The sequence below is a fragment of the Anomaloglossus baeobatrachus genome, chromosome 12, assembly GCF_048569485.1.
Source record: "Anomaloglossus baeobatrachus isolate aAnoBae1 chromosome 12, aAnoBae1.hap1, whole genome shotgun sequence".
NCBI lineage: Eukaryota > Metazoa > Chordata > Amphibia > Anura > Aromobatidae > Anomaloglossus > Anomaloglossus baeobatrachus.
Genome location: NC_134364.1, coordinates 59,501,957 through 59,518,868, shown reverse-complemented (window position 1 = coordinate 59,518,868; position 16,912 = coordinate 59,501,957). Strand labels below are relative to the sequence as shown.

Sequence of the window (16,912 nt, the reverse complement as noted above, 5' to 3'; positions counted from 1 at the left end):
CGGTAATGCCCATGCAATCTACAGCAATGGCAACAAAACTCATCAGGGCTCATAATATCTCGTTTCTGAGGCTGCTCATACATGGTAGTGCCCATGCAATCTAGAGCAATGCCAGTAAAATTCATCAAAGCCTCATAATATCTTATTTCTAAGCCTGCTCGTACACAGTAGTGCCCATACAATCTACAGCAATGACAATAAAATTCAGCAGGGCTCATATCATGTTTCTGAGCATGCTCATACATGGTAGTGCCCATGCAATCTAGAGCAATGCCAGCAAAATTCTTCAAAGCTCATAATATCTTGTTTGTGAAGCTGCTCATACACGGTAGTGCCCATGTAATCTACAGCAATGAAAATATATTTCAGCAGGACTCATAATATCTTGATTCTGAGCCGGCTCATACATGGTAGTGCCCATGCAATCTACAGCAATGCTATATTTTTTACACCAACACCACAGTTGCACACTTACATTTTAGACTGGATATATAAACACCTTTGATAATGAAAAAAAAAGTTTTATATGTATTTTTTTACTCTTGATATCATATGTTTTTTTCTGCCAAAAATACAATGTGTATTGAGGCTTAAAAGTCACATTCTACAGCTACAGCTTGAGCTTGTAAAGGACTGATGTGGAAGGTGCAGCGTCGGGACCCTGGACACAGGGGTCAGGACCTCTCATGTCCCGGCCAGGGTTGCCATGGCAGCGCATACTGAGCAGAAAACATCCCCACCTGGCGGCAGCCGCCGGAACTGTAAACGTAAACACCTACCACGCGTAGGGAACTCATAGGCCCCGCCCACCAGGTAAACAGCCAATCAAGTGTCAGATCCTGGTTGCGTGCATCTAGCCTGATTGGTACAGCCCCCTTGAGAGGCAGGAATAAGTCAGGCGGCGCATGCGTGGTGGGTTGTCGGGATTTGGCGCGCTTCCTGTCCTGCTGCGGCCCGCGGTGCTGAGGGAACATGCCCAAGCGCTCGTACCCCTTCGACAGTCTGGCGGCGCCGCAGGTGAAGACGCACGTCGGCCAGAAGGAGCTGCTGCAGGGCGTGTGTGGCGACAGCCTGAAGCGGGAGATCTTCGGTGAGACCGAGCGGGCCCGTTATGTCGGCGCAGTGGGGGTTGTGCTGGGGCTTGTGGTTCTTCTGGTGGCGGAGGGGTGAGGGCTGCCTGTCCTGTGTACTCTGTGTGCTTCTTTAGTCACCAGAAGTGCCGCAATAAAAACGCCGTCCTCTGCTGCGTTTTTTTTCACTTTCCGTGGGTGAGAAAACGGCAGAAACTAACGCTGCAGATGTGACGTTCAGTCAGGGGAAAGCACTGGTGTGACTGAGGCCTGGCTGCAGATGCGACGTTCAGTCAGGGGAAAGCAATGGTGTGAATGAGGCCTGGCTGCAGATGCGACGTTCAGTCAGGGGAAAGCACTGGTGTGACTGAGGCCTGGCTGCAGATGCGACGTTCAGTCAGGGGAAAGCAATGGTGTGAATGAGGCCTGTAACCAGGGCTGTGGAGTCGGTAAGCCAAACCTTCGACTCCGACTCCGACTCCTCAAATTCTCTTGCACCGACTCCGACTCCGGCTCCGACTCCTACATATATTGCTTATAGTTAGGTGAAAAATTTATTGTAGTACATGAATATGTGTATGTGAACATCAGACATTTAATAATTTTTATGATACAATAATCAAGATATTTGGATAGAACATAAAATATATTTATTGGAATACAACTTTAGAACACAAAAAACTAATAAATTGTAAATATGTAATACACTATGTAATATACAGTAGATTACATATATATCTTGTGTGTGTATATACACTGTGTGTATATATATATATATATATATATATATATATATATATATATATATTACATATTTACAATTTATTAGTTTTTTGTGTTCTAAAGTTGTATTCCAATAAATATTTTATGTTCTATCCAAATATCTTGATTATTGTATCATAAAAACAATTAAATGTCTGATGTTCACATTGTACTACAATAAATGTTTCACTTAAATATAAGCATTATACTAAATGTTATTATTTAGTAAAATATTCAGCACATTCTGCATTGCACTCCTGTCCCCAATTTATTATATATTTTAGGAGTCGGAGTCGGTGCATTTTATACCGACTCCGACTCCACCAAAATGAGCTCCGACTCCACGACTCCGACTCCGACTCCACAGCCCTGCCTGTAACAGCAGGTTTGGTTTTTGTTTTTTTGCACAAATGTTCTGCAAAAATAAAAAAAAAAAATTATTTGCTTGTGAACATGGCCTAAGGCTGCGTGCCCATGATCTGGCCGGGAGCACAGCGTTTTTATGCTGCGTTGTACAGTACAAGCACTGTGGATGACTTTTCTAGAAATCGCGTGCCCACTGCTTGTTTTTCCTGCAGCAAACACAGACCTGCGGTGCGGCTTTCCAGACCGTGGCATGTCAGTTGTTTACTGTGGAGACACAAGCGTCCTCCATAAAGCGAACACAGCAAAAGACAACAGCGCAACAAGCCTGGATCATGGACACGCGCAGCTGCGGTCTCCTCCGGAGGAGACTCATGGCCCCGTAGGTTTGGCTGCAGCGGGTCCTGAATGTGGGCATCTACTTTTAGGCTATGTGCCCATGGAACTCTACCCTGAGTAATTTACCAGGGAAAACCTGCAGATTTATCTGGATTTTTCTAGATAAATCCGCAGGTTTTAGCAAGTACAGACACTCCCCATGTTATCCTATGGGACATGGGGACTGTGTGTCCATGCTGCGGTATGTGCGGCTGCGGAACATGCTGTGGATGTGCCGCAACTGCACATAACTGCATGTCAATTATTCATGCGGAAATCCCAACCCTCCACTATGGAGATAGAGGCTGGGACGTCCGCAGGTTTACTGCAGATATTTTACTGGAATCCCACAGCTATAGATGGCTGCGCATTCTGGGGAGCTGCTGCCGGAAACCTGCGGATATACCTGCGGCTATATCTGTGGGTACAGAGTCCTGTCGGCAAATAGCCTTAGGGTACGTGCCCATGAACCGGGCTCGGGCAGTAGCGGTCTCTCTTTGCGGAGAATACTTGCAGCTCCACAAGAAACAATTGACGTGCTTATGGGTCAAGACATCTTTGCTGTGAGCTGCACACATGGCATAGGATTTCTACAAATCCCACTGCTGTGCTTGTACTGTACAATAGTGTTTTGGATGCATCTGAAACAAGCTGCATCCAAAACTCTGTGATCCTTGATTGTTGCACATATCCTTAGGATATATGCCCATAATCAGGACCTTCAGGGCCGCAAGTCTCCTCCGCACGAGAGCGCAGCTGCCAGTGCCCACGATAGGGGTTCAAGGCGCTGCAGTCTCTCTTCTATTCTCCGCAGCAAAGAATTGACATGCTGTGGCTCGGTAAGCATCACTGCAGGTCAGTTTATGCTCGGGCAGTGCATGCACAGGGGGGCATGGGATTACTAGAAATTCCATCTGCTGTGCTTGTCCTGTACATCAGTGTTTTGATGCAGCTGAAGCATGCTGCGTCCAAAACAATGATGGCAGATTGTGGGCACGCACCCTTATTGTAAATGGGCGCGTGTGTGTTCTGTACTTTCTGTACCCATTGGGGCTCACAATCTAAATTCCCTAACACTATATCTTTGGAGTGTGGGAGGAAACCGGAGAACCCGGAGTAAACTCACGCAAACACGGGGAGAACATACAAACTCCTTGCAGATGGTGTCCTTGGTGGGATTTGAACCCAGGACCCCAGCGCTGCAAGACTGCAGTGCTAACCACTGAGCCACCGTGCCGCCCATAATGGTAGCAACAAGTGAAAAAAAAAAGAGCTCAATATGACATAAAAAAAGTGTCCTCTGCCCTGTCACACTTAGTAACCCTGATGGCACTAGTTGCTTATACATCTGTTATGTTATGCTCACACAATGACACACACATGGGTTTGATTCCAACTTTATTGTTTTGTTTTTTTTTCTTATCAGCTGACATTGCGTGCACCATTATCTGTGCCTTTTTTCCAAAATCTGCTTTTTTTATTTGCCCATGTGTTTTTGTTTTGTTTTTTTGCTTTTGAGAGTTGTCCTGTTGGAGTGTTAGGTTTTGTGTCCATGATCAGGGCTCAGTGTTTTGGAAGTAGCGTATTTTCGCTGTGTTGTACAGTACAAGCACAGTGGATGGGATTTTCCCACAGTGTAAACTGACATGCTTCCTAAGGCTATGTGCGCACGTTGCGTACAGTCACTGCAGAAATTTCTGCAGCGATCTGAAGAGCACACGTGCGCTTCAAATCGCTGCAGAAAATGTCCGTAGAGAAAAAAAAAGCCGATTCCATGCGCTCTGCCTGCAGCTCCTGCCATAGACAGAGCAGGGGCTGCCGGCAAAGCGCACGGAAGAAGTGACATGTCACTTCTTAGAACGCAGCGCTCTAAAACGCCACGTGCGCACGGCCCCTGCACAATCTCCATAGACTGTGCAGGGGACGCAGGACGCATGCAGATACGCTGCGCTACAAAGCGCAGCGTTACCATGTATTTACGCAACGTGCGCACATAGCCTAAGAGTGATTCTATACCTTGCTGTTATTGGGTGCAGGAATCCTTAGCAGTGATCTCCTGGTTATTCTGCGCTTTATCCCATTGCTTTGTACAGTCAGTTGCTAGCCCTGTGGGAGTGGGTATGCCCACCATCACTTGCTCTCTCATGCTGTATTTATTTGTTCATTTTTGTGAGGCAAACTTGCTGATCTGTCATAATCTTTTACAGAAAGGACCAAAAAACTCCTGTTTAGTGGAGCGAAGGCCATTATGGGAAATCAAGGAACCCAGACTAAGAGCAGTAATCCGGAGGGGGAGACCCCAGTGCACGAGTTGCTGTCGGGGCAGACCACGATCGGACAAGATGGGCGGCTGCACCGATCCTCGCGGACATGTAAGGAGCACTGGAGTTCTTGAGTCTTGCACGTCACTATCACACGGGCTCCTCGGAGTACGGGATTGTGTGACTGCACCTGGATCATTACACTGACAGGCATCATAAGGTGCACCGCTGAGAACACTGCCAGACACTTCTTATTTTTAAGGAATTTTTAGTGAAATGTTCTGCGACTTTCAATGACACCATTTCAAGACCCCTACTTACTGTTGGAGAATGGATGCTTGTTTGCAGTCGGAGGCTATAACATATGCAAACCTTAACACTATTCACATCTGAGGGTCTGTCACAATTGCACCATGCCTTGGCTAACTTGCATTTTCTCCTTCAGCCCACATTGCAGCACATAGTCTGGAGTACAGGCTGTAGCTCAGTGGGGGCTAAATGTATTGTAGCAAACTCTGCTCTGGGGAAACGTCTGGTCTCTGGGTTTCGGGCTTCAAGTGTTAATGAATTTGGTAGCCAAACGTTACTTGCTGTCGGTGGGTAAGTGCACACTGTCTATGCACTTGTCCAAGGTTTATGCAGCAGACAGCCACTGCGAAAAGTTCACCGTGGGGCCTTAAACTCTGCCGCGGGGGCACTATATGGCTGCGGGGGGGCACTATATGGCTGCGGGGGGGGGCACTATACCTGAAATGCTCAGTATATACAGCTAGTGAGAACTTTGTTGGAAAACCTTTATCAGTTTTATGATTTGCATCTTCGGTTTATTTCTCCCGTTCTCATTCTGTAGGAGAATCTGATCCTAAAGAAAAATACTTTTTTATAGTGAATAACTTTATTTTTAATTAAATTTGCATCTGATCATTATCTATGCATGTAATAAGCTTCAATGTTTTTGTAAATGAGGCCTTGCAGTAACGTCAGCGACTTATGAACGTTCTGTAAATAAAGCGGCTTTTTAACTTTGCACCCTCGAGCCAATGTTCCTTGCAGGCAAGGAAAGCAGTAAATGTCTATGCTTTTGATGGGCTTGCTTTGATTGGTTTGTCACCATTGTCTGTGGTGGGAATATCTGCGTGTATGATGTGGGGGGGCTGCACCAGTGGATTTTAGGGAGTGTTATAGGTGGACTCGAGTTCTTAAAAGTATGAGAATCCTTCCTGAGCACTTCAGGGTATGCAGGAAAATGTGCACTGATCTGCTGCATTGCAAGGCATGGATTTCTTGTTGAAAACTCCACAGGTCAATCAGTTTGTGTCACTGGTATTCTCTTGTGTGGAGGAGATTTTATAACCTACCATCCAGAACGCTATTACAGATTATCTGCTTGGTGTGTTTCAGTATCTGACCCCTTTGTGCATTGCTGGCACCTTGTAGTCCTTGTAGTCCAGAGATGATGGACTTGAGCAAAGCCGGCTTGTCTATCCAATGGTGGTTATAGGGTTAGGCTAGGTTCACATTTCTGTCAATTTGCATCAATCACAATCTGCGGCTCTGGTAAACAACGAAATCCGTTTGGCAGATTCCGTTGTTCCCATATACTTGTATGAGCAGCGGATTGTGACTGATGACGCTGCGTTGCATCCGCCGCCCGACTAATCAGTCGTGTAATGACTGACCGTCGGGCGGCAGAAACGCAGCATGTAGCGTATTTTTGAGCAGCAGAATCCTTTTGATTCCATTGCGCGTGTTCTCTCTCAGCAATCGGCTGGTTTCTGTGAGCGATCGACTGGTCACCCAGCGGCCGGCTTCTGTGAGCGATCGACTGATCACCCGGCGGCCGGCTTCTGTGAGCGATCGGCTGGTCACCCGGTGGCCGGCTTCTGTGAGCGATCGGCTGATCGGCCGGCTTCTGTGAGCGATCGGCTGATCGGCCGGCTTCTGTGAGCGATCGGCTGATCGGCCGGCTTCTGTGAGCGATCGGCTGATCGGCCGGCTTCTGTGAGCGATCGGCTGATCGGCCGGCTTCTGTGAGCGATCGGCTGATCGGCCGGCTTCTGTGAGCGATCGGCTGGTCGTTCTCGTTTTATAACGGAATCCGCTTTCTCTTCCAATACTTGTGACTGATACGTTGTACAACGGGTGACAAGTGTCAAGCAACGCATGTGACTGATGCAAAACAACGGAAATGTGAACTTGGCCTTCTAGGGTTGTAGGAGTTTAGAGAATTCTCTCTTCTTAGATACTTCACCAGTATTGTCCACGGCCCAGTCCGGTCTCCTGGATCCTGGACACCCATTTTTCTTCTGAGTACCCATTTGAAGGGTCCCCCATGCCCTCCCACCCACCAGCAGTTTTTTATTACTGAGGCTGTGTCCACGTTGCATTTTATTGATGTGCAGATCTTACAGGTGGGACCCGGCTCTCACTGCTTAGTGCTGCGCCGCTCCTGGCAGTTTTGAATGATGAGATCACAGCATTCAGGAGGCAGAGAGAGGAATCGCTTCACTTGCCTCTCCCTGGCAATCCTCCAAACACCCCCCCCCTATCCCCTTCCCATTTTAGCTGCATCCTACCTACCCATATCCTGTAGGGATAGAGGCATATTGGGGATGGGTCCTGACAAAGATGTGTCTTGTCTTTGTCAGTCCATATGGGTCCGACTTCTTAATTCCAAGATCCATTGACTGAAATGTTGCATTGGTCCGATGACATTCTCACTCTTAACCCCTTAACAACCCATGACGTACTGGGTACGTCATGGATCGTGTGCGGTTAATCCCTGCCGTGAGCAGGCTGTGGCGATCCACGCACATAGCTGATTTTTAACACCTGACGTGTGCAACTATTAAAGGGAACCTGTCGCCACTTTTTTGGCGTATAAGCTGCGGCCACCACCACCGGGCTCTTATATACAACATGTTAGAATGCTGTATATAAGAGCCCAGGCCGCTGTGACAACATAAAAAACTTTATAATACTCCCCGCCCCCATTGGAAGTCACATGATATTATCACATTACTTCTGATGGTTGCCATGGTAGCACAGGGTCATGTGATGACACCTGTAGCTAACATGTCACTTCCTCTCAATGCCGGATTACTGCTGGCTTTGAAAGTAAGGCCAGAGTCACACTTGCGAGTGCCTCGCGAATGTCTCTCATGGAATCACCCGGCACGGACTTGCACTCGCTTGACAGGAGCGGGTCGGTTGCATGTATGTCTATGCAGCCGAGACACTCCTGTCCGGAGAGTGAGTCCGTGCCGGGTGATTCCATGAGACTTGCGTGAGTTACACGCGAGGCACTCGCAAGTGTGAGTCTGGCCTTAGTCCAATGTGTCCACGTTGCTTTTTACCTGGTTTTTTGCAGCTTTTTCAACTGCAGCGTTTAATGCCAAAATGGATGTGTTCTGCTTTTCAAGCAAAGTCTATGGGAATTTGGGTTTCTAGACCGCACTATGCTGTTCAAAATGCTGCCTTTTTGTGGCAGAAATTTGGGCAAAAACTCTGCTTTGCAGTGCAAAACGCAAATGGCAAAAACAATTGGCATGTCAATGAAAAAGCAGCAAAAAAGCAACGTGGACACATAGCCTAAAGCAGCGTATCTGCAGATCTCGGCTCTGTAGCTGATCTGGAGACATGGCAGAGCGATCAGATTGCTGATCCATATAGCCCTTTAAGGGGACTAGTAAAGTGAGAAAGAAGCAAAAAAAAATCCAAATCACCCCCCCCCCCCCTTTCCACCCCATTGAAAATTAATGGGTTAAAAAAAATACACATTTGGTATCACCACATTCAGAAATGCCTGATCTATCAAAATATAAAATCAATTAATATGATTGGAATTTTTTTGCTGCTACGTTGTTTACCAATCGCCAAAATTACGTTTTTTTTTTTTTTTTTTTTGGTCACTGCAAATTTTGCACAAAATGCAATAACAGGCGATCAAAACATAGCATCTGTGCACAAATGGTACCATTTAGAAACGTCAGCTCGAGACGCAATAAATAAGCAGTCACTGAGCCATAGATCCCAAAAAATGAATGCCAGGGGTTTCGGAAAATGGCGCAAAATGTGTTCCACTTTATTTTTGGACAAGCTTGTGAATTATTTTTTTTTAACCCCTTAGATACAAGTAAACCTATTCATGTTTGGTGTCTACAAACTCGCACTGACCTGAGGCATCACATAGATATCTCAGTTTTACCATATAGTGAACATGGCGAATAAAATATCCCAAAAACTATTGTCCAATCACTTTTTTTGCAATTTTTTTTCCACATTTGAAATTTTTTTGCTGTTTTTTTTGGTGCACTATATGGTAAAACTTATTGTTTCATTTAAAACTACAACTCGTCCCGCAAAAAACAAGCCCTCATATGGCAAGATTGACGGAAAAATAAAGTTACGTCTCTCAGAATAAAGAGAAGAAAAAAAAAATAAAACTGAAACACAAAATGCCTGGGGGCTGAAGGGGTTAAGGCAGGGGTCGGGAACCTATGGCTCGGGAGCCAGATATGGCTCTTTTGATGGCCGTATCTGGCTCGCAGACAGGGCTCCTACCTGTCTATGGGAAGGATCAGGGCCGGCGCCAGCACAATTGAGAGCAATGATGAGACAGTGAGCGGCGCGCTCTCTCTCTTATCATTCTCCCCGCTGTGACTGTCGGCGTTCTTCTGACAGCTCTGCAGCGAGCGCGGTGACGTCATCACTGCGCGCCTGCTGAGAGCTCAGCGAGCGACAGCAATGGACGATGCGCCGAGGAGACCGGATCAGCGGGGGAACGAGTGAGCCGCCCCTCTACTGACACTGGGCTCCCCTGACTCACAGGCCGGCCACTACACAGCGGCACTAGTACACATAGGGGCCCGGCAGCCGCTCTGCGTCTATGTGTAGTGCTGCTGTGTAGTGGCCGACCTGTGAGTCAGGGGAGCCCAGTGTCAGTAGAGGGGCCCCTGACCTGGAGAGGCCACCAGCCATGTCTGAGCTGCAGGAGTGCTCCTGACCTGCATAGCAGACGGAATCTCCATCCTGCAGGACCTGCGATGATGTCACGCCCATGTGACTGTGTGGGAGGAGACACAGGAGGCCGGCAGAAAGCAAGATACTGAATCCTGAAGGAGACATGGACACATGACTGGTAATAAGAAAAGAGGGGACATGAGGGTGAGGGGGGCTGCAGGGTGAGGGGCATATGAGGGCTGCAGACTGACAGAAGGATGTGAAGGGGTGCAGAGTGTTTGAGAGGGGTAAGTTGGGGTACAGGCAGGGTGAGATATGTGAGCAGGGTGTGTGTGATATGGGGGGTGCAGGCTGTATGGGAAGCAGGGTATGTGACATATGGGGGTGTAGTGTGTGGGATATGGGGGGTGCAGGCTGTATGGGGAGCAGTGTGTGTGTGTGTGATATGGGGGGTGCAGGCTGTATGGGAATCAGTGTGGGATATGGGGGGTGCAGGCTGTATGGGGAGCAGTGTGTGTGTGTGATATGGGGGGTGCAGGCTGTATGGGGAGCAGTGTGTGTGTGGGATATGAGGGGTGCAGGCTGTATGGGGAGCAGTGTGTGTGTGTGTGATATGGGGGGGTGCAGGCTGTATGGGAAGCAGGGTATGTGACATATGGGGGTGTAGTGTGTGAGATCTGGGGGGTGCAGGCTGTATGGGAAGCAGTGTGTGTGTGTGATATGGGGGGTGCAGGCTGTATGGGGAGCAGTGTGTGTGTGTGATATGGGGGGTGCAGGCTGTATGGGGAGCAGTGTGTGTGTGTGATATGGGGGGGGTGCAGGCTGTATGGGAAGCAGGGTATGTGACATATGGGGGTGTAGTGTGTGAGATCTGGGGGGTGCAGGCTGTATGGGAAGCAGTGTGTGTGTGTGTGTGTGTGTGTGTGTGTGTGTGTGTGTGTGTGTGGGATATGGGGGGTGCAGGCTGTATGGGGAGCAGTGTGTGTGTGTGTGAGATATGGGGGGTGCAGGCTGTATGGGAAGCAGTGTGTGTGTGGGATATGGGGGGTGCAGGCTGTATGGGGAGCAGTGTGTGTGTGTGATATGGGGGGTGCAGGCTGTATGGGGAGCAGTGTGTGTGTGGGATATGAGGGGTGCAGGCTGTATGGGGAGCAGTGTGTGTGTGTGATATGGGGGGGTGCAGGCTGTATGGGAAGCAGGGTATGTGACATATGGGGGTGTAGTGTGTGAGATCTGGGGGGTGCAGGCTGTATGGGAAGCAGTGTGTGTGTGTGGGATATGGGGGGTGCAGGCTGTATGGGGAGCAGTGTGTGTGTGATATGGGGGGGTGCAGGCTGTATGGGGAGCAGAGTGTGTGTGTGATATGGGGGGTGCAGGCTGTATGGGAAGCAGGGTGTGTGAGATATGGGGGTGTAGTGTGTGTGATATGGGGGGGGTGCAGGCTGTATGGGAAGCAGGGTATGTGACATATGGGGGTGTAGTGTGTGGGATATGGGGGGTGCAGGCTGTATGGGGAGCAGTGTGTGTGTGTGAGATATGGGGGGTGCAGGCTGTATGGGAAGCAGTGTGTGTGTGTGTGTGTGTGTGTGTGGGATATGGGGGGTGCAGGCTGTATGGGGAGCAGGGTATGCGACATATGGTGGTGTAGTGTGTGGGATATGGGGGGTGCAGGCTGTATGGGGAGCAGTGTGTGTGTGTGTGTGTGATATGGGGGGTGCAGGCTGTATGGGAAGCAGGGTGTCTGGGCCACTGACAGATACAATTGCTCCAGCGGTCACTTAGTACACAAAGGAGTGTTCCTCTCTGCTGCACTAAGCCACCGCTGGACCTAAACAATAATTCGCTGTAAAATAATAAAATAGATAATTGACATAACTGACAATGCGTTGTGTGACATGTCCAATATTCCAGCTTCTTTCTTCTGCGAATGCCTCAAAGCTGGCATTCTCTCAACATCAGGTGGGAAGAATGCCAGCTTCCAGTCATGCGCAGGAAAAAGAAGAAGCCAGACTGCTGGACTGATGTCATGCATCGCAAGTTCACAATGTAAGTTATTTATTTGATTTTTTTACTGCTAATTACCATTGTTTCAGTCCAGTTGTGGCTTTATACAGCAGGGAGGAGCATTCCTTGCTGTACTAAGTGAACATTGGAGCGATTGATCTGTCAATGGCCCTTTTAAACATATTGTACGGCTCTCGCGGAATTATATTTCAAAATATGTGGCGTTTACGGCTCTCTTAGCCAAAAAGGTTCCTGACCCCTGGGTTAAGGCAATCTGGGCACAGCATGTTGTCTTGCGGAGATATTAGTGTGCTGTGCAGGAGATCGTGCTGTCTATGCCCTTGATCAGGATACTGAGCGCAGCAGATTTTCGCTGATGCCATAGCAATATTGACATGCCGCGGCTCAAACACGCACTGCAGGTCAGTTTACGGAGTGTCTAATAGAAGTACCGTGGGTAAGAGATTTCTGACACTTAAGATTTAAGGGAATGTTCATACCCCAGATCCTGAGCTTTGTGACTATATGTAGTGGAACGCTGCTGCTCTGGTTTTCTAGTTCTCTTGTATTAACAAATATTTAGTCTTTTTTTTGTTTTTGTTTTTGTTTTTTTTTTTCTTCTGAGACTGCAGCTGTTTTCTTTTTTTTCTTCAAGCAGTGCAGCCTGTGGAGGGATCGCGAGCGTGCTCATCCTGCGTCCGATCAGTTGGTGATAAAGAAGCATGCAAACACTGTGAGCGGCACGTCTGCAGAGACTGCAGCAAGTCGTGCGACTGCTGCTTTTCCATCACGTGCTCTGATTGCACTGTTCTAGTGTGAGTATCTCATGGGTTGCCCCTGTTTTTAATCCAATCACTGCATTAACACACCTAAAGGGTTTCCCTGGTAAGTGAGCAATCACATTGCATCAATTTGTGCATGTACAGGTGGCTGCTGGATCCTTGCAGGCCATGCATGAGGCCTGGTAGGTCTTGTCGGTAACACGTGTCACTGGCACAGCAGTAGGGGACGATGTGGAATCCATAGCAGCATGCCAGATTGTACAGGGCTGGCAAGTATTGCTTTATGGAGGCCAAATTGGCACCACCTCTCCCCTCCTGATGGGTGCAGAATGCCCCTTTCATGGCTTGTTAGGCTTTCCCCAACCCTAAGGATCGGACCTACTGTGGAACCTGTAGCGCCACCTATCATGTGTCCAGGCAATGTGTAAGGGCTGCTTATCACTTGCGAGTCTCTTGCAGTAGAGCAATGCGAGAAAATCTTGCATTGGAATCGGACACATGTTAGTGAATGATTCAGCTCCCATTTGCGATATTTTTTTTTTTTTTTTTTTTTTTTCTCCTCCCTTACCCCCCCCCCCCCCGTCCAAATCTGACCGAGAAAAAAATCGCAGCATGCTGCTTTTTTGCAAGTTTCTACTGCGAGCATCTCCAGTGCAAGTCTATGGGAGCGTGTAAAAAAAATCGGATGTCACGGGACGGCACTCACACCATCCTAGTGACATCCGATTTTCTAAATACATTTCTCGCATGTTTCCTAAAACACTGGAAACGAGCGATGTCTCACAATGTCTGTCGGTCTCTGGGCTCTCCCTCTCGGTCTCTGGGCTCTCCCTCTCGGTCTCTGGGCTCTCCCTCTCGGTCTCTGGGCTCTCCCTCTCGGTCTCTGGGCTCTCCCTCTCGGTCTCTGGGCTCTCCCTCTCGGTCTCTGGGCTCTCCCTCTCCCTCTCGGTCTCTGGGCTCTCCCTCTCCCTCTCGGTCTCTGGGCTCTCCCTCTCGGTCTCTGGGCTCTCCCTCTCGGTCTCTGGGCTCTCCCTCTCGGTCTCTGGGCTCTCCCTCTCGGTCTCTGGGCTCTCCCTCTCGGTCTCTGGGCTCTCCCTCTCGGTCTCTGGGCTCTCCCTCTCGGTCTCTGGGCTCTCCCTCTCGGTCTCTGGGCTCTCCCTCTCGGTCTCTGGGCTCTCCCTCTCGGTCTCTGGGCTCTCCCTCTCCCTCTCGGTCTCTGGGCTCTCCCTCTCGGTCTCTGGGCTCTCCCTCTCCCTCTCGGTCTCTGGGCTCTCCCTCTCCCTCTCGGTCTCTGGGCTCTCCCTCTCCCTCTCGGTCTCTGGGCTCTCCCTCTCCCTCTCGGTCTCTGGGCTCTCCCTCTCGGTCTCTGGGCTCTCCCTCTCGGTCTCTGGGCTCTCCCTCTCGGTCTCTGGGCTCTCCCTCTCGGTCTCTGGGCTCTCCCTCTCGGTCTCTGGGCTCTCCCTCTCGGTCTCTGGGCTCTCCCTCTCGGTCTCTGGGCTCTCCCTCTCGGTCTCTGGGCTCTCCCTCTCGGTCTCTGGGCTCTCCCTCTCGGTCTCTGGGCTCTCCCTCTCGGTCTCTGGGCTCTCCCTCTCGGTCTCTGGGCTCTCCCTCTCGGTCTCTGGGCTCTCCCTCTCGGTCTCTGGGCTCTCCCTCTCGGTCTCTGGGCTCTCCCTCTCGGTCTCTGGGCTCTCCCTCTCGGTCTCTGGGCTCTCCCTCTCGGTCTCTGGGCTCTCCCTCTCGGTCTCTGGGCTCTCCCTCTCGGTCTCTGGGCTCTCCCTCTCGGTCTCTGGGCTCTCCCTCTCGGTCTCTGGGCTCTCCCTCTCGGTCTCTGGGCTCTCCCTCTCGGTCTCTGGGCTCTCCCTCTCGGTCTCTGGGCTCTCCCTCTCGGTCTCTGGGCTCTCCCTCTCGGTCTCTGGGCTCTCCCTCTCGGTCTCTGGGCTCTCCCTCTCGGTCTCTGGGCTCTCCCTCTCGGTCTCTGGGCTCTCCCTCTCGGTCTCTGGGCTCTCCCTCTCGGTCTCTGGGCTCTCCCTCTCGGTCTCTGGGCTCTCCCTCTCGGTCTCTGGGCTCTCCCTCTCGGTCTCTGGGCTCTCCCTCTCGGTCTCTGGGCTCTCCCTCTCGGTCTCTGGGCTCTCCCTCTCGGTCTCTGGGCTCTCCCTCTCGGTCTCTGGGCTCTCCCTCTCGGTCTCTGGGCTCTCCCTCTCGGTCTCTGGGCTCTCCCTCTCGGTCTCTGGGCTCTCCCTCTCGGTCTCTGGGCTCTCCCTCTCGGTCTCTGGGCTCTCCCTCTCGGTCTCTGGGCTCTCCCTCTCGGTCTCTGGGCTCTCCCTCTCGGTCTCTGGGCTCTCCCTCTCGGTCTCTGGGCTCTCCCTCTCGGTCTCTGGGCTCTCCCTCTCGGTCTCTGGGCTCTCCCTCTCGGTCTCTCATAGTCACCAATTCCCGATCACCAGCGCGGCGCTCACACTGCTCCGGCGGCTTCTCTTTTGAAAAAGTCGGCCGCTCATTAAACAATCTCGTATTCCCTGCTTTACCCACCCACCAGCACCTATGATTGGTTGCAGTGAGACACGCCCCCACGCTGAGTGACAGCTGTCTCACTGCACCCAATCACAGCAGCCGGTGGGCATGTCTATGCTGTGCATTAAAATAAATAAAAAAAAAAAACGGCGTGCGGTCCCTCCCAATTTTAATACCAGCCAGATAAAGCCATACGCCTGAAGGCTGGTATTCTCAGGATGGGGAGCTCCACATTATGGGGAGCCCCCCGGCCTAACCATATCAGCCAGCAGCCGCCCAGAATGGCCGCTTCTATTAGATGCGACTGTTCTGGGACTGTACCCGGCGCTTCCCGATTTGCCCTGGTGCGTTGGCAATCAGGGTAATAAGGAGTTAATGGCAGCAGCCCATAGCTGCTACTAAATCCTAGATTAATCATTGCAGGCGTCTGAGACACCCCCAATGATTAACCTGTAAATTAAAGTTAATAAACACACAGTGAAAAAATCCTTTATTTGAAATAATAAACAATAACAAAGACCCTCATTCACCACTTTATTAAATACGCAAAAAACCCATCCCTGTCCGACGTAATCCACGGAGGTCCCGCGTCGCTTCCAGCTCTGCTACATGAATGTGACAGGAGCTGCAGAAGACATCGCCGCTCCTGTCAGCTCCACGCAGCAACTGAGGTGAGAAGCGCGATCAGCTGATGTCAGTCAGGTAACTCGCGGCCACCGCTGGATCCTCAAACAGTGACAGCAAGTTGCCCGAGTGACAGCGATGAAGTCACAGGTGAGTTGCGGTCACGGGGGGAGGATCCAGCGGTGGCCGCGAGTAACCTGAGTGACAGCAGCGCTAATCGCGCTGCTCAATTCAGTCACTCAGGGGATTAGTGGTCACCGGTGAGTCCTTCATGGGTGACCGCTAATCAGGATGCGACACAGACAGAGCCGCGGCATGACAATGAAGTTGGGTGAAGTTCATTCAGATCGTGCGGCTCTGTCTGTCATCTACCATTCAGCTCTGCTACATGGCTGGCTGTGGCTGATGTCATCTACCATTCAGCTCTGCTACATTGCTGGCTGTGGCTGCTGTCATCTACCATTTCAGCTCTGCTACATGGCTGGCTGTGGCTGCTGTCAGCGGCCATGTAGCAGAGCTGAATGACAGATGACAGCTGCTGAGGAAAAAAAAAGGATCGCACACGCACTGCAATCATTAGAAAAATCTCAGGATCGCAGTGCAGTTGCATTGCACTCTGACCTAACGTGAACTAAAATCAGCCGGGTTTTTTTCAGCCAACTCGGACCGATTTTACTCGCATAGATGTGTTTCCAGCCTAATACACTGACTTCTTTGCACAATTTCTCTGTTTCCATGCTCACTGTCCACGACAGAGCGGTGCTGAAGTGTCTGTGTTTCCCTATTTCAGGGACGGTGATCTTGGGGAGCAAGCCTTCTGCACCACTTGTTCTGTATTTGAAGTGTAAACCAGGGAGTCCACTTGCCATCTACATGTTGTCAGTGTCCATTTCTTCTTTTTTTTTTTTAATTATTTTTTCTATACCTTTTGTATGTATTTTATATTAAAATCTAAGGAATGAAATAAAGTTCATAATGTAATGATTAAAAATAACCACTAGGTGGCAGTGCAGCCTCTTCATTTGAAGTGAAGCTGAGTGACTGGTGATCAGTGGTTGTGGCTGGAGTGGCCAAGATATGCACACTATGGCCATCTGTAATGCAAAGCTGCAGTTTAGGCTTACTGGTTGTAATTATTTAACCCCTTCACCGCTGTGCCTGTTCACCTTCCTGACCACTATCACTTTGGAAGCGC

At 49.9% G+C, this 16,912-nt stretch overlaps 1 protein-coding gene across 2 annotated transcripts; it reads left to right on the top strand.

The window, feature by feature from the left end:
* The first annotated feature begins 909 nt into the window (after positions 1–909).
* Positions 910–16,711, top strand: SIVA1 (SIVA1 apoptosis inducing factor). 2 transcript variants are annotated; one of them, XM_075331216.1, is made up of 4 exons: positions 910–1,090; positions 4,781–4,945; positions 12,459–12,615; positions 16,508–16,711. In XM_075331216.1, exons 1-4 carry the CDS (start codon positions 973–975, stop codon positions 16,563–16,565), a joined length of 498 nt encoding a protein of 165 aa, XP_075187331.1. In that variant the 5' UTR covers positions 910–972; the 3' UTR covers positions 16,566–16,711. The 2 variants fall into 2 exon arrangements, with proteins under 2 accessions (XP_075187331.1, XP_075187330.1); XM_075331215.1 differs by having other exon boundaries at positions 12,456–12,615.
* The last annotated feature ends 201 nt before the right edge of the window (positions 16,712–16,912 follow it).